The sequence below is a fragment of the Ptychodera flava genome, chromosome 1 (assembly GCF_041260155.1).
Source record: "Ptychodera flava strain L36383 chromosome 1, AS_Pfla_20210202, whole genome shotgun sequence".
Taxonomy (NCBI): domain Eukaryota; kingdom Metazoa; phylum Hemichordata; class Enteropneusta; family Ptychoderidae; genus Ptychodera; species Ptychodera flava.
In genome coordinates this window covers 13,238,989-13,258,143 of record NC_091928.1, presented here as the reverse complement: position 1 = coordinate 13,258,143, position 19,155 = coordinate 13,238,989, and the positions used below count along the sequence as shown (strand labels likewise).

Sequence of the window (19,155 nt, the reverse complement as noted above, 5' to 3'; positions counted from 1 at the left end):
TTTTCGATGTTTCCGGTCAACACGAATTTAGTGATTTACAGCTTGGTTTTGTTACGAGTAGAGGAACTGCCACTGCTGCAGCCTTAGCAAATGATGTAATGTCACACTGTAACAAACGAGGATCGACAGTTTATACTTGCTCTTTAGATGCAGAGGGAGCCTTTGATGCTGTATCTCATGATGTTTTGTTTTTTAAAGCAATAGATTTACTTCCTAATCATTTCTGGAAGATTTTAGTGTATTAGTAAAGGCATATAAGCGTATAAATTAAGTGGGGTTCTAGTTTGAGTGAACCAGTTGTGGTGTCTGTAGGTACTCGTCAAGGAGGATTATCATCTCCTTTCTTTTTAATTTGTTTTATCAAGATTTAGTGGATGAATTGTCGTCATGCATTGTGGTATCAGGATTGATAATTTGTCCTTTAATGCTTTTTGTTATGCTGACGACTTAATGTTAGCTAGCTTTCTGTTTCTTGTCTTCAAAATGCGATCGAGATTGCAAATATATTACAAATCATGGCTTGTGTTTAAATCCTAAAAAGACAAACTGTATTATTTTCGGTCAGTACACTTACATGTACACTACATCCATATTGGTCACTGAGTGCAGCTGTAAGACTAGATGAATGTATAAGTGTGAGATATTTAGGTGTTACACTTTCATCGTTTAATCCTAATGAACACATTACAAATAGAATAAATGCATGTAGGAAATCTTTCTATGCACTTCAAGGCGCTAGATTAATTTAATGGCCACATTGTCTGTAATGTACTTGCTTATGTGTGGGATGCTGCCATAAGACCAGTTTTAATGTAGGATATTAACTGTGTACATATGTCTAAATCATCTATATGTCAGGCCGAAAAAATCAAGTCAAAATTACTTAAAGCTGGGTTTTGCATTCACAATTATTGTAGAAGTACTTCCTTCCTGAACCCCATTACTGTTATGAAAATTGATACATCACTTGAAATCAGTTCTCTTGATTTGATGAAATTCATCTTTAGTAATAACTCTAATGCATGTTGTTTTTACCTACATCTTTTGAATATGCATTTATGTGGTAGATTAGAGGCTGATTTAGTATCACATGTTATATAATTTGTGTCAGAAATGGTATCTCACTTTTGGTGTATATTTTTGACAAGCAATACTCTCAGTTGATCCGTAAAAATATGAAGACATGTTTAAAGCCAGATGGGCTGACTGACAGTATTCGCCAGCTGATGCTAGCAAAAGATTTACACAGGCGCTATCTTCTTAATATGTTTATAAGACCATTTTTAACTTGGGTTTTCTTTTATCTTGTACAGAGTGTTTTCATTTAATACAGTTTTTTGTTGGTTTTTTTTGGTTTTGGTTTTGGTTTTTTTAAATTGTCTTTGAATCAGTTTTTGTATTTCTCTTTTTTTGAAGGCTTTAAATAAAATTAGAAAAATAATAATAATAATAATAATAATAATAATAATAATAATAATAATAATAATAATAATAATAATAATAATAATAAAATAGTAGCCAAGCGTAATGACGCACCATCAGATCAGAGATGTGATGACTGCGATGACCAGAACAACACCACAATGGCTATTCCGATCTTGCCACCACCACTCATACCACCTGGTGAGTCTGAAAATGGATGCAGATGACAAATGAGTAAAACTGGCATCAGCAAATAGAATTCTCTTCCCAGGAAATTTTCAGAAGAACGTTTGTTTGGTGTGGGATTATTTTTCCTGTTAAAATGTGCAGTTTCTTTATATTGCTGCACAGCTTTTTCACAAGAGGGCATTCTGACAATACTAGATTGCTTCATACCCTGTTACTTCATTAGGTACAACTCTGAGGAGGAATTGTTGATTAAGTTGGAATGCACCTTGGAAGCAGATTTTCAGAATCTCAAATTTTTAGTTCTTTTCTGTTCTACCAATTGTGAGGGTTCATATTCAAGCTTTTGGTGTAGGAAAAATTTTTGCCATCTTAGTTTTTCGAAATTCGACAATTTTTTTTTCGATAGAGTTAACATAGGGATGGCAGCCATTTTGAATTTTAAATATTGGTAAATCTTGGGTAATTTGTTTCTCTGGTACCGAAATCGCACAGCAACACCCAATTTTTATTCTTTATTTTGAAAGAGAATGGTTGAAGGATTTCAAGACGAAATTTGGAGAGAAAGTTTAAGTCTTTCACTTCCGAGGGGCATGCTACCTAAATATATATGCCAAATTGAATTTCACTGGTGTGTTTTTGGAAGTTTTTTGACTGCTTTCGCTTTGCTAGCTCATTTCAAGGGGCAGAGATGACATTTTTTGAAGCTGTTTTGATGATGTTTTGATGATTTTAAATCAATTTTTAACTAAAGTCTTGTATTAATTTTATCATTTTTATTCTTCGAAAATTATTTGTACTTATTTTTGTTGTTTGTCAATAGTTCTAATTTTATTCTGATCATCAGTTTACAATGTGAGGTCTGCTGTTGAAATGTCTATCCATGCCCTGCATACAGTCATAATATGCAAAAACTTCGATGGCGTTATTTCTGGCTTACACTATAAATAAGATAGAAGGACACTGATATGTGTCTTGGATCTCATGGGTTCTTATAATCAATTACAAAACATGTTAGTCATTGGAATGAATAACTTCTAGCATGGAACAAATCTCCACTCTGGTTTCAGAAATTTTATTAGTTTTCTTCATGTTTTATAAGAGCTACGTGTACGTGTCATCAGTACATACCGCCTAATATCTAAATGGTTTCAACATTTTTTAAATCACACATACTGGTTGGTATAAGGCTCATGCAAAGACATTTTAAGAAATTCCTAGATTGAGGCACAGAGAGTTTGTAAGCTAAGGTAGCCATAGTATTATATGCCTCTATGTCATCTTAAAAGGCCTATGGCACGCCCATACAACCAAATGTAAAATCACTCTTTGGGCCCAGTGAAGTTAGCTTACGTCACTGCCTTGCATTGCATATCGCCCCTTTGTCAAGATAAAAGACAAGTAAAGTTACAAGTGAGCGTGTACCCCTAGCCCAACTGGTTCGACTTTTTTTGGTTTTTTGAAGTTCAGCTGACGACCTATCTTAACACGGGCAATAGTCTTTCACACTTTCGCAAATCTCATGTCAGTAGGTGGGTTTACACTTGTATTTTTTAGAGCTTAGGGAATCTGATTAGTCGCTCTGTAAATATTCCTTATCAGCGATCTAAGCGATCTCACGTTTACACGTCATACACAAGGTATAAATTTAGTTCGGGTCAAGCGCCCTCAGCGATATCTGGGCTAAAGAACAATCGATTGCTTGCAATTGCGGACCCACATATCGTGCAGCTGCTGTCTACGCTCTTGTTGTGTTCTGTCAACTAATCGAGACGCCTTCGCCGAAGAAATTTACTAGGAAAGAATATTGATGGCCTCGCCCCGTCTGATGTCGGTATCTATTCCATATTAAGATCAGACTCTTATGTACGGAAAATTCAGACAATCAAAGTTTTAGCGCGTACGTCGAAACGACAAAAATCAAGCAAGCCCTTACAGAAAACTGGAGTGAGCTTGAAAAGGACGAAACACTTAAAAAATGTTCCAAAACCAACCAATAATCGCATATTGAAGGAACGGAAATATAGGTGACACACTTATAAGCGCCAGACTTCACAAAAACTACAATAGCTCAAACTCAGGTTCACACAAACCTAAACAAACACAACAAGATCAAACAGTAGACATTTTAGCTTTCCTACTTGAACAACAAACGTAGGTGGAACAACATATTACCAAATAAAAACAATCAACATTCAACACGTCTCACCAATCAAATGAATTTTAAGCGACTGATAAAGAAAACTCTGTTTTCGAAATGTAGCGGCAAGGGATCGCAGTGTCACAGTAGTCTCTCCGCTCCAGTGCGGATTAACACAAGACACGGAGATTACGGGTACGTCTCGCCATGGCTAAGCAACATTTTACATAAAACGGTCAAACATGATATACACTCATATTATATACAATATCATACACAAAACTCAAACAACCCAAATATGAACGATGTGTGGAGTTGCTTTCCCTTTACTACCAGTTGCTTTTCCTTTACTATCCCACAACTCATCGTAAATTGGCATCGTTTTATTGCTCTGCCACTACGACAGTTGTTGTCGGACACGGACTTGAACTGAGCTTTCAAACGTTTGATTTTGTTGTGGCATTGTTCCGCTGTCCTCTCGAGTCCCTTCTCCCTGGCCTTGGCAGCGACGACTTCATACACTTGTCGATCCCTCGTCGTGCTGTCCATCATATCGATGACGTTTTTTTTTTCGTCTCTCCAGATTGAAATTAGTAGCCTGATCTCTTCCTTGACCAATTGTTGCCGCGATCGCGAAAGCTTCTTGCTTGAACACCGTCCTTTGTGGTAATGACCACAAGCCCGAAGACAGGATATACTTCGGTGTTAGTTCGGTGTTCTGGTCACACGTGCAAAGAGGCCATTGTTTAGTACCAAGCACTAAACCTGAACCAGCCTCCAACACCGAATTAATTTTAAAATAATTTTTTTAGTTTGGTGTTGTCTGTTCACACGTCCAACTGACACAGGTTTAAATTTACTCCGGTGTCAACTCCAGACTTAACTCAAACGTGTAAACCCGTTGTTAAGGGTGTGAGGCAAGTTTTCCTTTGTTCAGAACATACACCCAGCGTGCAGCGCATATGAGAGAACATTGTAGTGCTTAAAAGTTTTAGTTTGCTTTTAGTGACATGGTCGTTTCATGAGATCCCCGACATGTCACGTATGGCCGATTGCCATGCATGCAGATTAAGTAAATTAAAATGACTTGTCAGGCTATCTAATTAGGTGTGCTATGCTTTTGTGCCAAATATGAAAAATAAACATCACAAGAAGGATGACAGTCGAAGTCACATCCTCATTTATCGGGAAACATTTGTGCGGCAGCTCCCGTATCGACACAATTGTGAAGACGTCGATTCAAAATGGCAACCCGACAATGCTGCGACAAGCTTTCTTTGTTTTCCTTCATTCCAAACATGTACAAAATAGGCCGTATATACGCATCTCTTTTTGCAGGATTCGTTTGCTCTGAAAATGCATAGGAACATGGGTCGATTGCTCGATTGTCTCATGCTCGAAGAAAATAATAGTTCTAGCTGTCAAAGACGACGTCCAGCACAACTACTGTACTGCAGCTACGACATGCAATGTATGTTTTACTCATTGAACCGAAACACTCAGTTCTTGGATCGCTCCACTTTTTATTAAATAAAATCCACCGTGAAAATTGCAAACTAAGACTTATACTGTCTTAGTTAATACAAAAAGATGAAACGTAGCCTCATCGTACTTTCCAATCTGTCTCGAGCATTGTACTGCTTGGTCCTCTCGCGCTTTGTCCTTCAGAGTCAAAATCCAACTCTGATTCAAATTGGTATGCCTTTGTGCCTTCAAGCCAATTTCTCGAAATCACTTTCTGAATTCTAGCCAACACTTTGTTTGTGGTCTAATTTATGCAAGTACCGCTAAGTACACTTTCGTGTCAATTGCATGGAACAAGTGACGTCATTGTACTGTTGGTCAATATGCAAATACTCTGCCTGGCTCAAGTGCGAAGAGGCCCCTGATCACCAGGCATGAAAAAAGGAGTCAAATTTCGCCATTTGCGCACATCTTCCCGATCTGACACAAAATGCAATCCATAGACACGTCCCCTGGCTGAGTTTTTTTTATGGGAAAAATAAAAATTTTGGAAGTGATGTCATAGGCCCTTTAAAGGGACAAAGTCGGCCATTTTTCATTAGTTAAAATAGAACTTTGAAGTAGACTAGGTTTTGTTGCCTATACTTACTTGATAAGTGGCCATCAAATAGTAGCCAAGCGTAATGACGCACCATTACTAGTAAACACTTTCCACAGTCCAAAAGCTCTGTGACATTGGTAGATAAGTTAGATCATCTCTGAATTATTCTTTGTCGGAAATAGATGATATGAATATCAGAGGGCCAGGGCAGATTTACACAATTGAAACTGTAGATATATGCATGGGTTTATGATTGCTACAGATGCCAAATAAACTGATAATTCTATTAGAAGATTACAGAGCAAGGGAGGTTTCCTTGGTAAACTGATCACGAAAACACATCAATGTCTACATCTCATTAAAAATACACATCCTTGCACCTAAACTGTGAAAAATTACATAATCCACAAATCCAATTTAGATGATGTGTGCAGCCAATGACATTTACTGGCAAATGACTATGCTGACTGTAAATGTTGTGAAATCTTATTACGATAATTGATAACCAGTTCATTCGACCAAGTAAGAACTGTTACTAAATTCACAACAGGTGTTTACTCTGTATGCATTTCCAAAAAGGCGATATGATTGTGCTGCATTTCTTCAATGTTTGCGCGGAATGCATTTCTGAAACTTGATAATGATTGTGTACATATCTTCAATTTGAAAGGTGACATTAACAAGGACAGTACATGCAATTTTTGGTAATGTGTTCAGAATATGCTTTTGGTGAAACATGTACATCTTTGCATTCACAGTTTCCTCCTTAAGGTATGTTGAAATGCAAACGATTATACTAGCACATACAAAACACATTGTAGAGTATGCTTCTCATTCATGGCTGGACTAAAGTTCAGTTGTCAAACGAAATTGATACAAATAAATAAACTGGAAAATACACTTACCAAACTGCACAATAGAACAATTGTGTCGATTGATGTCGAATGATCTATCCAACACAACTGCTTGTTCTTTTCCAAAGATTTTGAAGATTGCCTGTTGATGAGATAGAGAAAACATGGCAAGTCTAAGACAATACCGATTTATTTCAAATTGCCCAGAAACAGACAGGCTTCTAGTAATGCAATAAAAGCGGAAGTGCACTTACATGACAAAATAAGGCAAACAGATTTGAACAATCAATCAAAAAATATCATGCTGCTGGTAAGCTCCTCTTTAGTAATCATTATATGAACTCACTGTTGAAAATGAAATAAAACGTAATCACATGCACTGCAAAAAAGCACATCTTACTCACGGTCTTTATAAATTTCAATATGGCAAATACAATAGTTGATAATTTATTACAATCGAAAATATGTATTCACAGTAATATTTTTATTTTAAAATACACAAAATGTTCGGTTTTTAAGTGTAAAGCATGCAAGATCTAAAGGAAACACTCTCTTTGACGGGCATGAGAGGATTGAAAGTAATGTAAACATCTTCAAGATAATAGACGCTTTAGGCTGCACAGCTTAAAATCAAGCCTCCAGACAGAAATTAACATGAAAGTAACGTTTGAGATAACAACTATGGAAGAGACATACAAGTACCCTGCCAAACTTGAATTCTCCAGTCTGGTTTTGTATGCTCAAAACAGCAAAAAACAGCCTTGGGTATTAGTAAACTATACATCCATTGCTCTAGAGCAAATGGAATAGACTATCAAAAAAGTTACAAGCGGCCTCCGGCATTTACATGTAATACTGCACCAGAGCAAATTCCAGATCAGTTTATCTACGGTACACTAATTTCAGTCTCAGTTGACTACACATCACAAAATTATTGTTCCCTGTATCAGGCACACGACCACTAATTAATATCCCATAGGCCATCACAGTAACGTTGAGCTCGATTTTCCTATTTTAAAACATTCAGCGGCACGAATCCTCTTAACATGTGTTAGGTCAATGTCAGCTTGACTACACATTAATTTTTCGTGTGGGCAAGCCCCCGGAATTTTGAGATAGCGATGAAAATAGCGCCCTCAATGGTGTTTTTGACAAAATTCAGGCTTATTGTTATGATTTCTATTAGCCCTAGAACTCCTCATATTACCACCAACAGCTTCAGCCATTATTCACAACAGTCTGCATTTTGATTCAGGCAGAAAAACATCTTTACAAAAATTCTTGACGTTAAAGTTCAAACTAAACATGCATCCATGCAGATATCAAAACTTCAAGGTCTGCACTATTTTTCTTCCGAACTATCGTCGTGAGTAACGAACCCGGAACTAAATTAGTGGTCTTGTGCCATCACACAGGACATTCTGGTATTGATTCCGATGTGGAGAAGCTACAAATTTGCCATTCACCATTTGCAATGATATAATTATTTATTACAAGTGTCTTTATCTACAAAGTTCATTTTTATACCATTCTAAATGGTAACCATGCTTTACAAAAGTTGGGTAAATAAGAAAGTATCCATATTCATACACAACAGGTAGAACAAACAATGATTCCTTTAACAGATGATACAATTTTTATACAGTGTGGTAAATAATGCATTACATGATACAAGTGATTAGGATGATGCATTGCATCGAATGTCACCAAACGTCAAAATGTTAGTGGATCATGGATGGGGTCTTTACAAAGCCTTGACAAGAAACTTAACAATAAAGACCCTTTTCCAGTGTTACTTGTCCCCGAGGCTTGTCCAATCAAATGTTGAGTAACAAAGTGCACTACACTAACTGTGAAACATTTTCTCAATTGATAGTATGGTTGAGACACAAAATAAAATGTTTTGGAGTCATCACTTTCACTCTATATCTTATTTGATGAATATGGCATTAACTGCTATGATAAGGGATTTTTTCGTCATGGCCTGCTGTTGATATTATGTTGAATATTTCATGATCTAGAAAAATTCAAATTATTTTTTTCCATTTTACTGACATCAGTTAGCCCCTGTTTTACCTCAAAAATGATAAGGGGAGGGCTATTTCAGTCACATAATCTGATGTACGCACTACTAGATTAATTAAAACCATTTAAGAGAGGAAGTATGAACAGCAAAAAATACGTTGACTTTCATTAGAATTAATTTCACAGATGTCATTGCTTCTCCCCTCCACCCCCCCTCCCCCTCCCCTTCATTCATTAAACTGAAGAATCTGTCAGTGGAAATTTAATTTCCTAAGATGTCAAGGAAATTCATGAGACAAATAAAATGTCACTGAATAGTAAACAGTGTCTGTCAAAAATAATTTCATGTCGCTAGTGTCATGACTAGCCGGGCGTATGGTAAAGGCCATACACATAATTAAAAGTCAATATTATCCTTTTGATGAAACTTTGAGAACTCATTTGTGTATGAATAAATACTAACTTTCCAAGGCTAAGTCTTTCAATTCTCCTCACTTAATTGAAAAACAGCAAAGCATTATTAACCTAAATCATAGATATTTTTATTACAGGGTATACATTTTGACATCAAAACAGGTCCAATAATCAGTATTACTTGAGGTAAATAAATAATTTATCAGGTCCAAGGAACATAATTCAATGACAAAAACGAGTGGGTGATCTTGAACCACTTAGCTGTGTAGTGATATGCGAAGCTGAATGTGTAAAACAGCAAACTGAATAATTTTTGTTTTTTATTTTACAGCTTACCATGACGTTGACCTTGGAAGGGCTGATCATCATCAGATTGACATGGAGACGAAAGCCATTCCAGCCTTTTACCCCCACTGTTTCATCTTCATTGCTGAACGTGTGTTGCAGATGTATGTTAAATGAAGTCTCCTGTATGAATAAATAAACACAAACAGAACTGATAAATAAACACGACTTTGACTATGAATACATTACGAGTACAGCAGTTGATTTAACCAAATTATCCTCAATGTTATGATTGTCAGCATGATCCATACAGTCAAAAGTCACATAAATTTCGAGGACTTTTCATTAAATTTCAATTTCTATTCTAAGGTCCAAACTACCATTTTCAAGCATCATTTTTCAGATTTCTCATTATTACATACATTATTGTACATATCAGTTTTACAATATCATGATTGATCATCTTGATATTTCGAAAATAACAGGTTGAATATCAATTTTGCAGGACTTTATAGGAATCAATTTTATCTTACAAGACGACTCCAGAACTTTCCAAGAGGCTTTAACAATTTGACTGCTGTATTTTCCCGCCAATATTTTATGCAATATTTTACCAATTTTTGTGAACTTTTCTGACAGTTTTTTTCATAATTTTGGACCAAATGAATATCACATTTCATTGGCTACAGTCTGTTTCTCAAATTTTTGGCAAAAATCAGAAAAGTTGACTGTGGTATATATTTATAAAGGTTACAAAATCGACTTTGGTGCTCAAAGGGTTAAAGGTGACATTCAAGGAGTGTACCATTCACAGGAAATTCAGGGATTAAAGCCTCTCTGTCCTTTCCTTTCTGGGTTCGAAATAGTACAATTTCATTTCTCCTTGGCTTCTTTAATATTTTTCAGTACTGAAAGAATTTCTAGTAAACTCTCCATGTGGTGTCGAACTTGTCCAACACTTCACATACATGAACTACATAATTGATCAAGCAGGTGTCCCCTGTGTGTTAATTGCGCACTTCATTAAATAACATTTTAGCCTGCATGATGTTGACAACAGAAATATACACTCCATATTTTTTTTATGTTAAATATTTGTAGTCTATAGCTGTGTTCTCTATGGTTTAAAGTTGCAGACAAATGACCAATTTGCATATTAATTTACATAAATTAAGCTGTGATTTGCATATATTTGTCAGAAAAAGTATTCGCATAAAATATGTCTTGATTATTCAGAATATTGGTAAACTTACCTCAACTACAAATGTAATAGCAATGGGGTTGTCACAGTTCTGTAAGGTGGCTTCAGATGAAACAGTCCTGTTGTGAATTACTGACACACAGTTACAGACGTAACCATTGCACTCAGGGCAGTGACCAGACGCAAGGCCTATAAAGCAAGGCGTGTGATGCCAGTTAAAAAATGTTTTGTGTCACTGCTTCATTATCCAGGATGGAAAGAATGCATGGTGTTCTGCAAACTGTACATCCACGGGAGGATGTGGTGGTGATGTACAATGTATGAACAAATTATACACTAACATGTAAAGGAATACAGGTATTTTCTATGAGCATTTGTGCGCATAGTTTTGTTTGTACCATGGTTCATTCAAATCCAGGTTAAACCCATCGCAGGCCGCTGACAAGTGATTAATATCCAAAAGATAGAAAGGGTTGGACTGTTCTCCCAAACACCAGATGTGCATGCAGTTTATCGCCGGAGAAAGACTTCTAAAGAAACGGGTAGTAATTTCTGGCTATAGTTCAGAATTAGAGAGTGCGCTAATGTTTTTTCTCACAGGTACAAAATTACTGTACAGTGTCTTCTAGTCTCAGCAGTACGTTTATAAATTTTATTGCGGACAGAGGGTGCTGCATGCACACCGACAGAGTTCAACTCCCTCTTGAGCAAACTGAATTGGAACTGAAATTTCCTCTCCCCAGGTCATCACGCACATATGACATATAATTGCTGACGAAGGATTGTATCCAAAACATGTGTTACAGCGTATTATTCTCTGAGATTTTGCAAGTATTTTACGGTCGGTTAGTATGTTACTGTATAAATTTTAACTTTTTGCGGTTTTATCCTTTGCCTTTTAATAAGTATTTTATCTGCTGCTGGTCAGCCAATATTTTACTATGATATGATATACCTAACATTATTTATATTTTTCTATGAAAGCTTAAGTTTCATGTATGTACGATATTCTTTGACAGAAGTTCAGACCACAGCTGTAGCTTAAAAAACAGGTGGTTGGTGACTGAACCATAATCAATCTCTCCAAAGGTCATTTACCTTCAACAATACCAGTGATAATCCTACATATGTGAGACCCATTACCCATATTGATCAAATGTGTTTTTTTGTTAAAACAGTGAGCTGGTAAATGTTACCATGCCTCCTCAGTTTAATATTTGAACCAGAGTTCCTCAGTTGTTAACCACACGTCACCTGTTATGGCCTGAAACTGACTTCTGTCCTAATTAATGGTTCTGGGAAGGCATGGCAACTTTTCCCAGTATACTCCTCAGAATACAGTCAATATAACATTATATATAAGGATACAAACATAATTGCATTCAATATATAGACTTTTAAAAAGTAATTTCATTTTCTTCATATCACTAATTAGTTACGTGCATGTAGCTGGACATAACTATAATATCAATTGGAACGCATTCACTGCAAATTTGACTGGCTGAATATTCAAGTTCATATTGCGTTTTCACCTCTAGTAAAATCTTTGACACATTAGTCTCTGCTGCATGCTGTCTGAAGCTAATTGTAATACGGCCAAACAAAAAAATTTGTTTCCGTAAACCTATCCTATATAAAAACCATTAACTTGTTTTCACATTTGTAAAAATCTCTTTATGTTTGATGTTAATGATGGCATTAAAAAATAAAAATATTTTCATGATCAACGTTTAAGGACCCCGAGTACCTGAAGAATTATTTCGGAAACATAATTTTTGGGCGTAAAATACCTTGCAATGGTAGCATCCGGATTATATTTCTGCAGTGCCCTATACGTTAGGTACATTGAACATGAATATGCATTATTGACAGTAACTTGACATCATCAAATTTGCATACACAAACAAAATCGTTGATATAGTTTGCACATATGAATAATATTGGATGTCATGCTTCACCAGCATTAGGTAATGCCTCTGTCATAATGGAGAGAAATACTGGTCTATGGCCCATTGGACAGGAATTTTTATTGGCCATTGACGGAAAGAAACTGGTCTCTGACCTGGAAGACCGTTATTTTAAGGAGCGATGCACATCAACATTATTGTATGTTAGAAGAAATATATCTCCTGATACATTGAACTATGTACACCATACCAAAATAGTAAACACCTATTGCCTGGTCATGAGGGCTATAGCGCCCGTCTATTACCCCGAGGGGCCGTGTGTTACCAGAAACACATCGCTATTCCCCGAGGCCGTAGGCCGAGGGGTATAGCGATGTGTTTCTGGTAACTCACGGCCACGAGGGGTAAGAGACGAGCGCTATAGCCCGAATAAACACTAGGCTATAGGTGTTTTATAACACACCACATGCTCATGTTGTATTGTTAGATAGTTTTTAATGTGTTTTGATATTTTGCACCGCAGCAATCCATTGTGACAAGTTTACTGGGCGATGTTTCCACAGCGGTTTTAGTTGTACGTACGTAGTACCACTATCTTTCTAAGCATACCTAGCGACATCCTTAGTTGCACTTTAATCTTTTCCGTCGATGAGCTGTTCAAGTTCCTACGCTGTTGGAATGTTGGAAAACGTTGGAAAATCTGTTTCAGAGAATGTGTCGTTACCTATCCTGGACGCACATCACGTTCTAGTCACCCGCCATTGTTGCAAAGCTGCAGACGACACTACGGTCACGTGACCGGGCACTTTTCCAAATTTGGTCAAAACTATTTCCCTAGGGAAATAGCTTTTCAAAAAATACCCTCTGACGTCACTTTTGTCGATCCGATGGGGACTAGACGTATCTATTTTCTCGTCACGTGACGTATTCTGGCGTATCGCGACATGGAATGAGCATGTGGTGTGTTATAACACTATCTATGCAGTACAACCAAACTCAAAAGTCACCATACAAATTTGACTAAAACATGAAGGGATGATCAAAATTTCTCTATTTCTGTAGCAACTGTGCCGTGGAGATTATTTTGAATCAGATAATCAATATGGATGTACATGTTTTTTGTTCTGTAGAAGAAAGGAGCTGTTGTCAGCTTACAAATAAATGTATGAATACCTAATTGTTACGTTTCATATATGCGCATGTATGATGATTGTCTGTATGTAAATCAGTCAGAAATGCATTGCATATTTTCAGCTGGTGGGTCAAGGAGAGCTCTATGTTGTGTATCATTAGGGAGGCTTATGCATACGTGTTGATCATCACGAAAGACACAAAACTATTAATTAGTTAGTGATTAGTAAAATTCATACCTGAACATATACAATATTGGAAATTTTCAGGGTCACACCTACATTGTACATGTACTCTTGCAACCTTAACCCACAGGTCCTATGTTGATTTTCAAAAGATTTATGCTATACATGCATGCTTGTACTGTAGGTCAGATTAGGTCATTTGTTCAAGTTCCACATTTTCTGGTCACACGAATAATTATTTTACCAACAGGCCAGTTTCTACTCACGAGTCAGTATTAAGGCAAGTTTTGACCGTGGCAAAATTGAAGTTACCGGACTGTCTTTTGATAAAAGTCAAATACTGCTGAATGTGAGTTTGCGTGAATACATCATAATGTGTGCACATATTTTGTGTCACAATGTTTTCTTGCTTCGACGATGCTATCTGAAAGGCCAAGAAAAATAAAAAGTTTGTTTCTTATCCTAGACATATTGCAAAAATGATGCTGTGATGCAGGTTTTTTCTTCTCATTTTATTTTATTCTTCAACCAACAAGAATGCTCAACATTTCTGCAGAGTTTTGACAGTTTAATATAACAGTAATATTTGTGTACAGTTCTGAATGGAATGTTAGTGTCAGTTGTTTTGTTTACAAGTTCTATTTTACACAGCACTGTGCTATAGTGCATTGTGCTTTTTTTCATTTTATTTCCTCAAGAGCAGAAAAAAGATTGACGCGGCGGGTCTGAATTGACCCGTGAGGATGAGAAACAACCTTTTTTTATTTTTCTTGGCCTATAAATAGTCAGCTACATCAGTGAAATAAATCATTCTTCATTCACTTAATATCAAAAAAACCCTATTGACCTATTGACACTGATTTACTATCAACTTATGTAATATGAAAAATTCTTATCAATGCTTCAGTGTGCAAACGGTTGTGTTGATATATCTCATACACACCTGAGAGATGACCTGTGCCCTTTAAAAGTCAAAGTGTTTTAAAATACAAGAAGCATGGATACCGTTTAGCACCCTCCTGTTCAAGAGTGTGACGTTGACGATTGTAGAATACACACATAGAAGCTGAGGTGTTAATCCAAGTCACAGTAACATAGTATAGTGAAGGTGTTACCGGGGAAATAAATGTTTATGGCAGCTTTGAGGCACTTGAGTAAAATCTACTGGGAGAAATATTTGGAGTGGCAATTGCTGTCAATGGGACCATAAACGTAAAATCAACTCAGAGCACAGGGACACTTTGTCAATTTTGGTTGGAATAATTAATTGAAAATTAATAAAAATTGGGTAACTAATTGTTGATAGATACATGTAGCTTATGTAATACTTACATTTCAACAAAATTATAAACATGAAAATACCGGTATTACAGGAATTTCATGCAAAATATTTTTATCACTGCAATCACAATATTTTATCCTCTCTTCATGATATTTCCTAATGGGTGAGTCAACATTAGAGTAAGAAAAGCAACAGACTCAGGGAAAAAATTAGATGTTGTCATCATTACTTCAGACTCACCGTAACCAAAATGCACCTGGTTTATATAGATAGTCCTATTGCTCTAGTTCCCTGGCTGGATCATTGTACATGCAGCTCGCTTGACCCTTCTGTTTAAACCATGCCCATCGTTGTTGAGTTACGTATGCCTTGTTCACATTGGCTGAAATATGAAATATGGGCCGACGCAAAATAATCATCCTTTGGGGAGCAGATTTGGTCCGTGCCCGCACTTACCGATACCTGAATTTGAGAAGACGTAAATTTGCCGTCCTTTGTGACCTCTGACCTGTCAAGGTTCAAGATTGCGGATTTGAATACTGGCGCGCTGTTTCAACTCTTCATGATTTTCCAGCAGTTTTTACGCACAAGAAGGGCAAATATGACTACCACTCGTCATTTTACATCTCCTCCGTGCTCCAATTAGTCTCACGAACCGCCATATTCTACGCGCCAATGCGTTACTCAAAATGAACATGTGAGGGCGTCAACTGGGACCAGGGCCGACGTAACGTGTCCACACAGGCGATTTGCGTCGGACCAAATTTTGCGTCGGCCCTGCGTCGGCCCTGAACCCCCTTCTCACCGGGACCAAACTGTGTCGGCCCAAGGCCGACGCAGCGTGTCCACATTGATAATTTTACGTCGGCTCCGGCCCAGCACCGGTGCTACTCTGACGCAAAGTGGTCAATCTGAACTCAGTCGTAAAACCAGGCATGCATGAGAGATGCGGGTTTTACGGCCACTTCTGTTTAGTCTGAAGGTTATCAATGGTAATAGTGTGCTCCATGCATCCATTCACAAAACCAGCTTGAAAGACATATGCCAAGTCAGATTTAGATTACATTCTCTGCAATGGCAATCATGCTCTTCTGACATGACTATCAACCCAGTACAACGTTACATTGCAATTCTGATATGCCAAAGTTACGACACTTGTCAGCCCAAACTGAGATATCTTTACCAATCTGAATAAGGTCATCTCTTGTACTAACACGACTGGATCAATGCCTACTATAACATGGGACTCCAAAAATAGATTTACTGAAGAGCCAAGCATGCATGCAGTCAATTACCAGTACTGTCAGTGTTGTTTGGAATTTTATTATGCTTCAGTGTCTCTACAGCACATCCACATAACGCCGATGTTTCTGGCAGTTAGTCAAGCCACACTGACTAGTGGGCTACTTTTACTATCCTCTTGAGTTTCTTCCACATGTTTCAAATCAGTTCAAAAGCAACAATACTACATGTATGTTTTACTCTAACATTTGATTTTAATGGTAAGGTTTGTACTGGATGTCCTCTTCCCTTCAAGTTGAGAGCTTTTGCTTGATGGCTTTGGCTAAGATAGACTTTTTGATGAAAGGAAAGTTGACAATCGAAGGCATCTGCAGTTGCCGCGCTTCCATGACCTCTGGCCTCATATTTTCACAATTTTGCTATTTTTGTGGATTTCAATTCAAAGTTTACCTAGTATGTATTCCTGAAAAACTCATTTCGTTATGAAGGTATCCATTTCAAATGTCCCTTGTCAAGTGAAAGTGTGTCACTGAGCAAGTTCAGATCACCACAACAATCTGGTAGACCTATATACCAGGCAAATTTAACTCAGTATTTTAACCATTTACCACCATGGATTGACTCAAACCACATTGTTATTAATGATGAGTGAGGACCTGTCCACAGGCAATATTGGGGTGAATAGGTTAAAAACCCTATTAAAATGCCGCTACTGTCATTGTGAATCACTTTTCTTTCACCATCTTTTCACTATCTCATGCCACTCAATGGAACAGTAAATGTGATTGTGGCTTGACCTAGGATTCCATGGAATCTGACAGCAAAGTATCAGAAAAATGCTCAAATCTGATAGCTTAATAATTCCCTCGATTCCCTTCCCTATTAGTACGATAAACATATCAATTAAAACAATATAAACAAAGAGTAATCGAATATCAGCATGTTGTCTTGTGTTCTTCTGGACACAGTACCATTTGTTTATTCATCAAATCGATCTCTCAATCTACTATCTCTCTATCAATCTATCTAGCTTTGAAGTATCTACATAATTATACAAACTAGAAATCTCTCCTAAGTCTTATAACATTGTATTTACAAATATATATCTTCATCTCATACAATATATGTAGGTCTATGTCATCTTTGTCAGTATGTGTTTTGTATGTATGTATGTATGTATGCATGCATGCATGCATGTATGTATGTATGTATGTATGTATGTATGTATGTATGTATGTATGTATGTATGTATGTATGTATGTATGTATGTATGTATGTATGTATGTATGTATGTATAATGTATGTATGTATGTATGTATGTATGTATGTACGTACGTACGTACGTACGTACGTACGTACTGGGTATGTATGTATGCATGCATGCATGCATGTATGTATGTATCTATGTAGAATATCTGTACAAATATCCTTAAAATAACGGTTTACTGGTGTATTTGTGCATAAATGTGCAATTATACTTGTGATTGCCTTGGGCTGCAACACAAAAAGGTTGCCATTCGAGAAAGACATACAGGCTCATATCAGTTTTACAAGCTTGCTACCAGGAAATGTATAGGATATGTGATATCCTATGATTTGTTTAGCCTCCCAATGGACCAGAGTTTTCGTGGGCACATTTCGATCACGAAGAACAGCTCCCCAAGTGCCATAGTACAGACAAAAGATGGCATTTCGAGTTCACAAAGACTGGCACCGTACTTTCTTCGTTTGTAGGTAACTGCTTTCTCTCATTTTTTCGTTTGAAAAGTGGGGAAAATAGAACTTATTTTGGTTAATATATAGGTGAAACACAATGCGGGTTTCCCGTACACTTTCGTGAACGCATATTCGACCTACCTTGGCGAATAAGGAGACACGTAATGATGAATACACTTAGAAAACCAGCTGTAGGTATTCCTCTACGATGTCCAAGTTGTAAATTCATTGTCTTGACCAAATTTTCAGTGTTATGGGCAATTCTTCAAATTTCCACGATCTGGGTCATAGGCTATTGGGCGGCCAGGTGTCAAAAATAGACAATGTGTGCGACTAGACTTGTATACTGAGTAGAATACAGTAGTTTTCAACAATGCTGAAGTTAATTTCGTATTCGTTTTCGTATACTCCCCAGCCCAAAACTCGGCCGCTTTAATGAAAATCGCTACTCACGCTTCGCCGCTAACGGGATTTGCGAGACTTCCTTGTTTTGGATGTAGGCAATAGGTCTGACTTCACGAACAATCACACAAAAAGGTCACACGAGCAAAGGCTAAAGGGCGGCAACAACAAAAAGGGTCACACGAGCAAAGGCTAAAGGGCAGCAACAACAAAAAGGAACACTGCAGCTGTTCCAGTAGTCGTTCATCACGCCCTATTTTCAACCACACTTTGACCTGGCATTTGTGGCCTGACCGTTGCCAAATATACATAAATTTCACACATTATTTTAAAAACTATTACCCGAAAACATGTTTAAGAACAGAATGATCAAATAAACATTGTATACCACCGAAATTCCCGTAAAAAATATTTCAGCTTTCACGGAGAGCTGTTCTCAACCGGGCCCTCACTGCAGTGCACTGTTGACTCTGGATTTCCAGCGTCTAGACATTAATATCTGATCGTTGTCAGCGTAAACAAAGGCCATGGGACACGCGGAAACATTTCTAAAGTACCCCAACACTTAAAATCACTCATCCTAGTTCAGCTGATAATATGTAACAGGTCTGACCTGAGAGAGAGAGCGCAGCGTACGGTATCGTCATGTTTTCAGGCAATAGCATGCTAATTTCTGTGTTTGATGCATGATGCACATT

At 37.2% G+C, this 19,155-nt stretch overlaps 1 protein-coding gene across 1 annotated transcript; it reads right to left on the bottom strand.

Annotated features, from left to right (window-relative positions):
* Positions 1 to 6,193: 6,193 nt before the first annotated feature.
* On the bottom strand, positions 6,194 to 18,476 carry LOC139142921 (uncharacterized). The gene is made up of 5 exons (XM_070713117.1): positions 18,197 to 18,476; positions 10,645 to 10,781; positions 9,443 to 9,574; positions 6,719 to 6,809; positions 6,194 to 6,198 (listed from the first exon to the last, which is right to left on the bottom strand). Exons 1-5 carry the CDS (start codon positions 18,282 to 18,284, stop codon positions 6,194 to 6,196), a joined length of 453 nt encoding a protein of 150 aa, XP_070569218.1. The 5' UTR covers positions 18,285 to 18,476.
* Between the last annotated feature and the right edge of the window lie 679 nt (positions 18,477 to 19,155).

Excerpts from the sequence above, each read along its gene's own strand:
- LOC139142921 (XM_070713117.1), bottom strand. The coding sequence starts at position 18,284 with ATGAATTTACAACTTGGACATCGTAGAGGAATACCTACAGCTGGTTTT. Across the intron at positions 10,782-18,196 it reads GTGTCTCCTTATTCGCCAAG|GCCTTGCGTCTGGTCACTGC; the intron begins GTAGGTCGAATA and ends CTTGCTTTATAG. Across the intron at positions 6,810-9,442 it reads CTTCCAAGGTCAACGTCATG|GCAATCTTCAAAATCTTTGG; the intron begins GTAAGCTGTAAA and ends TCTCATCAACAG.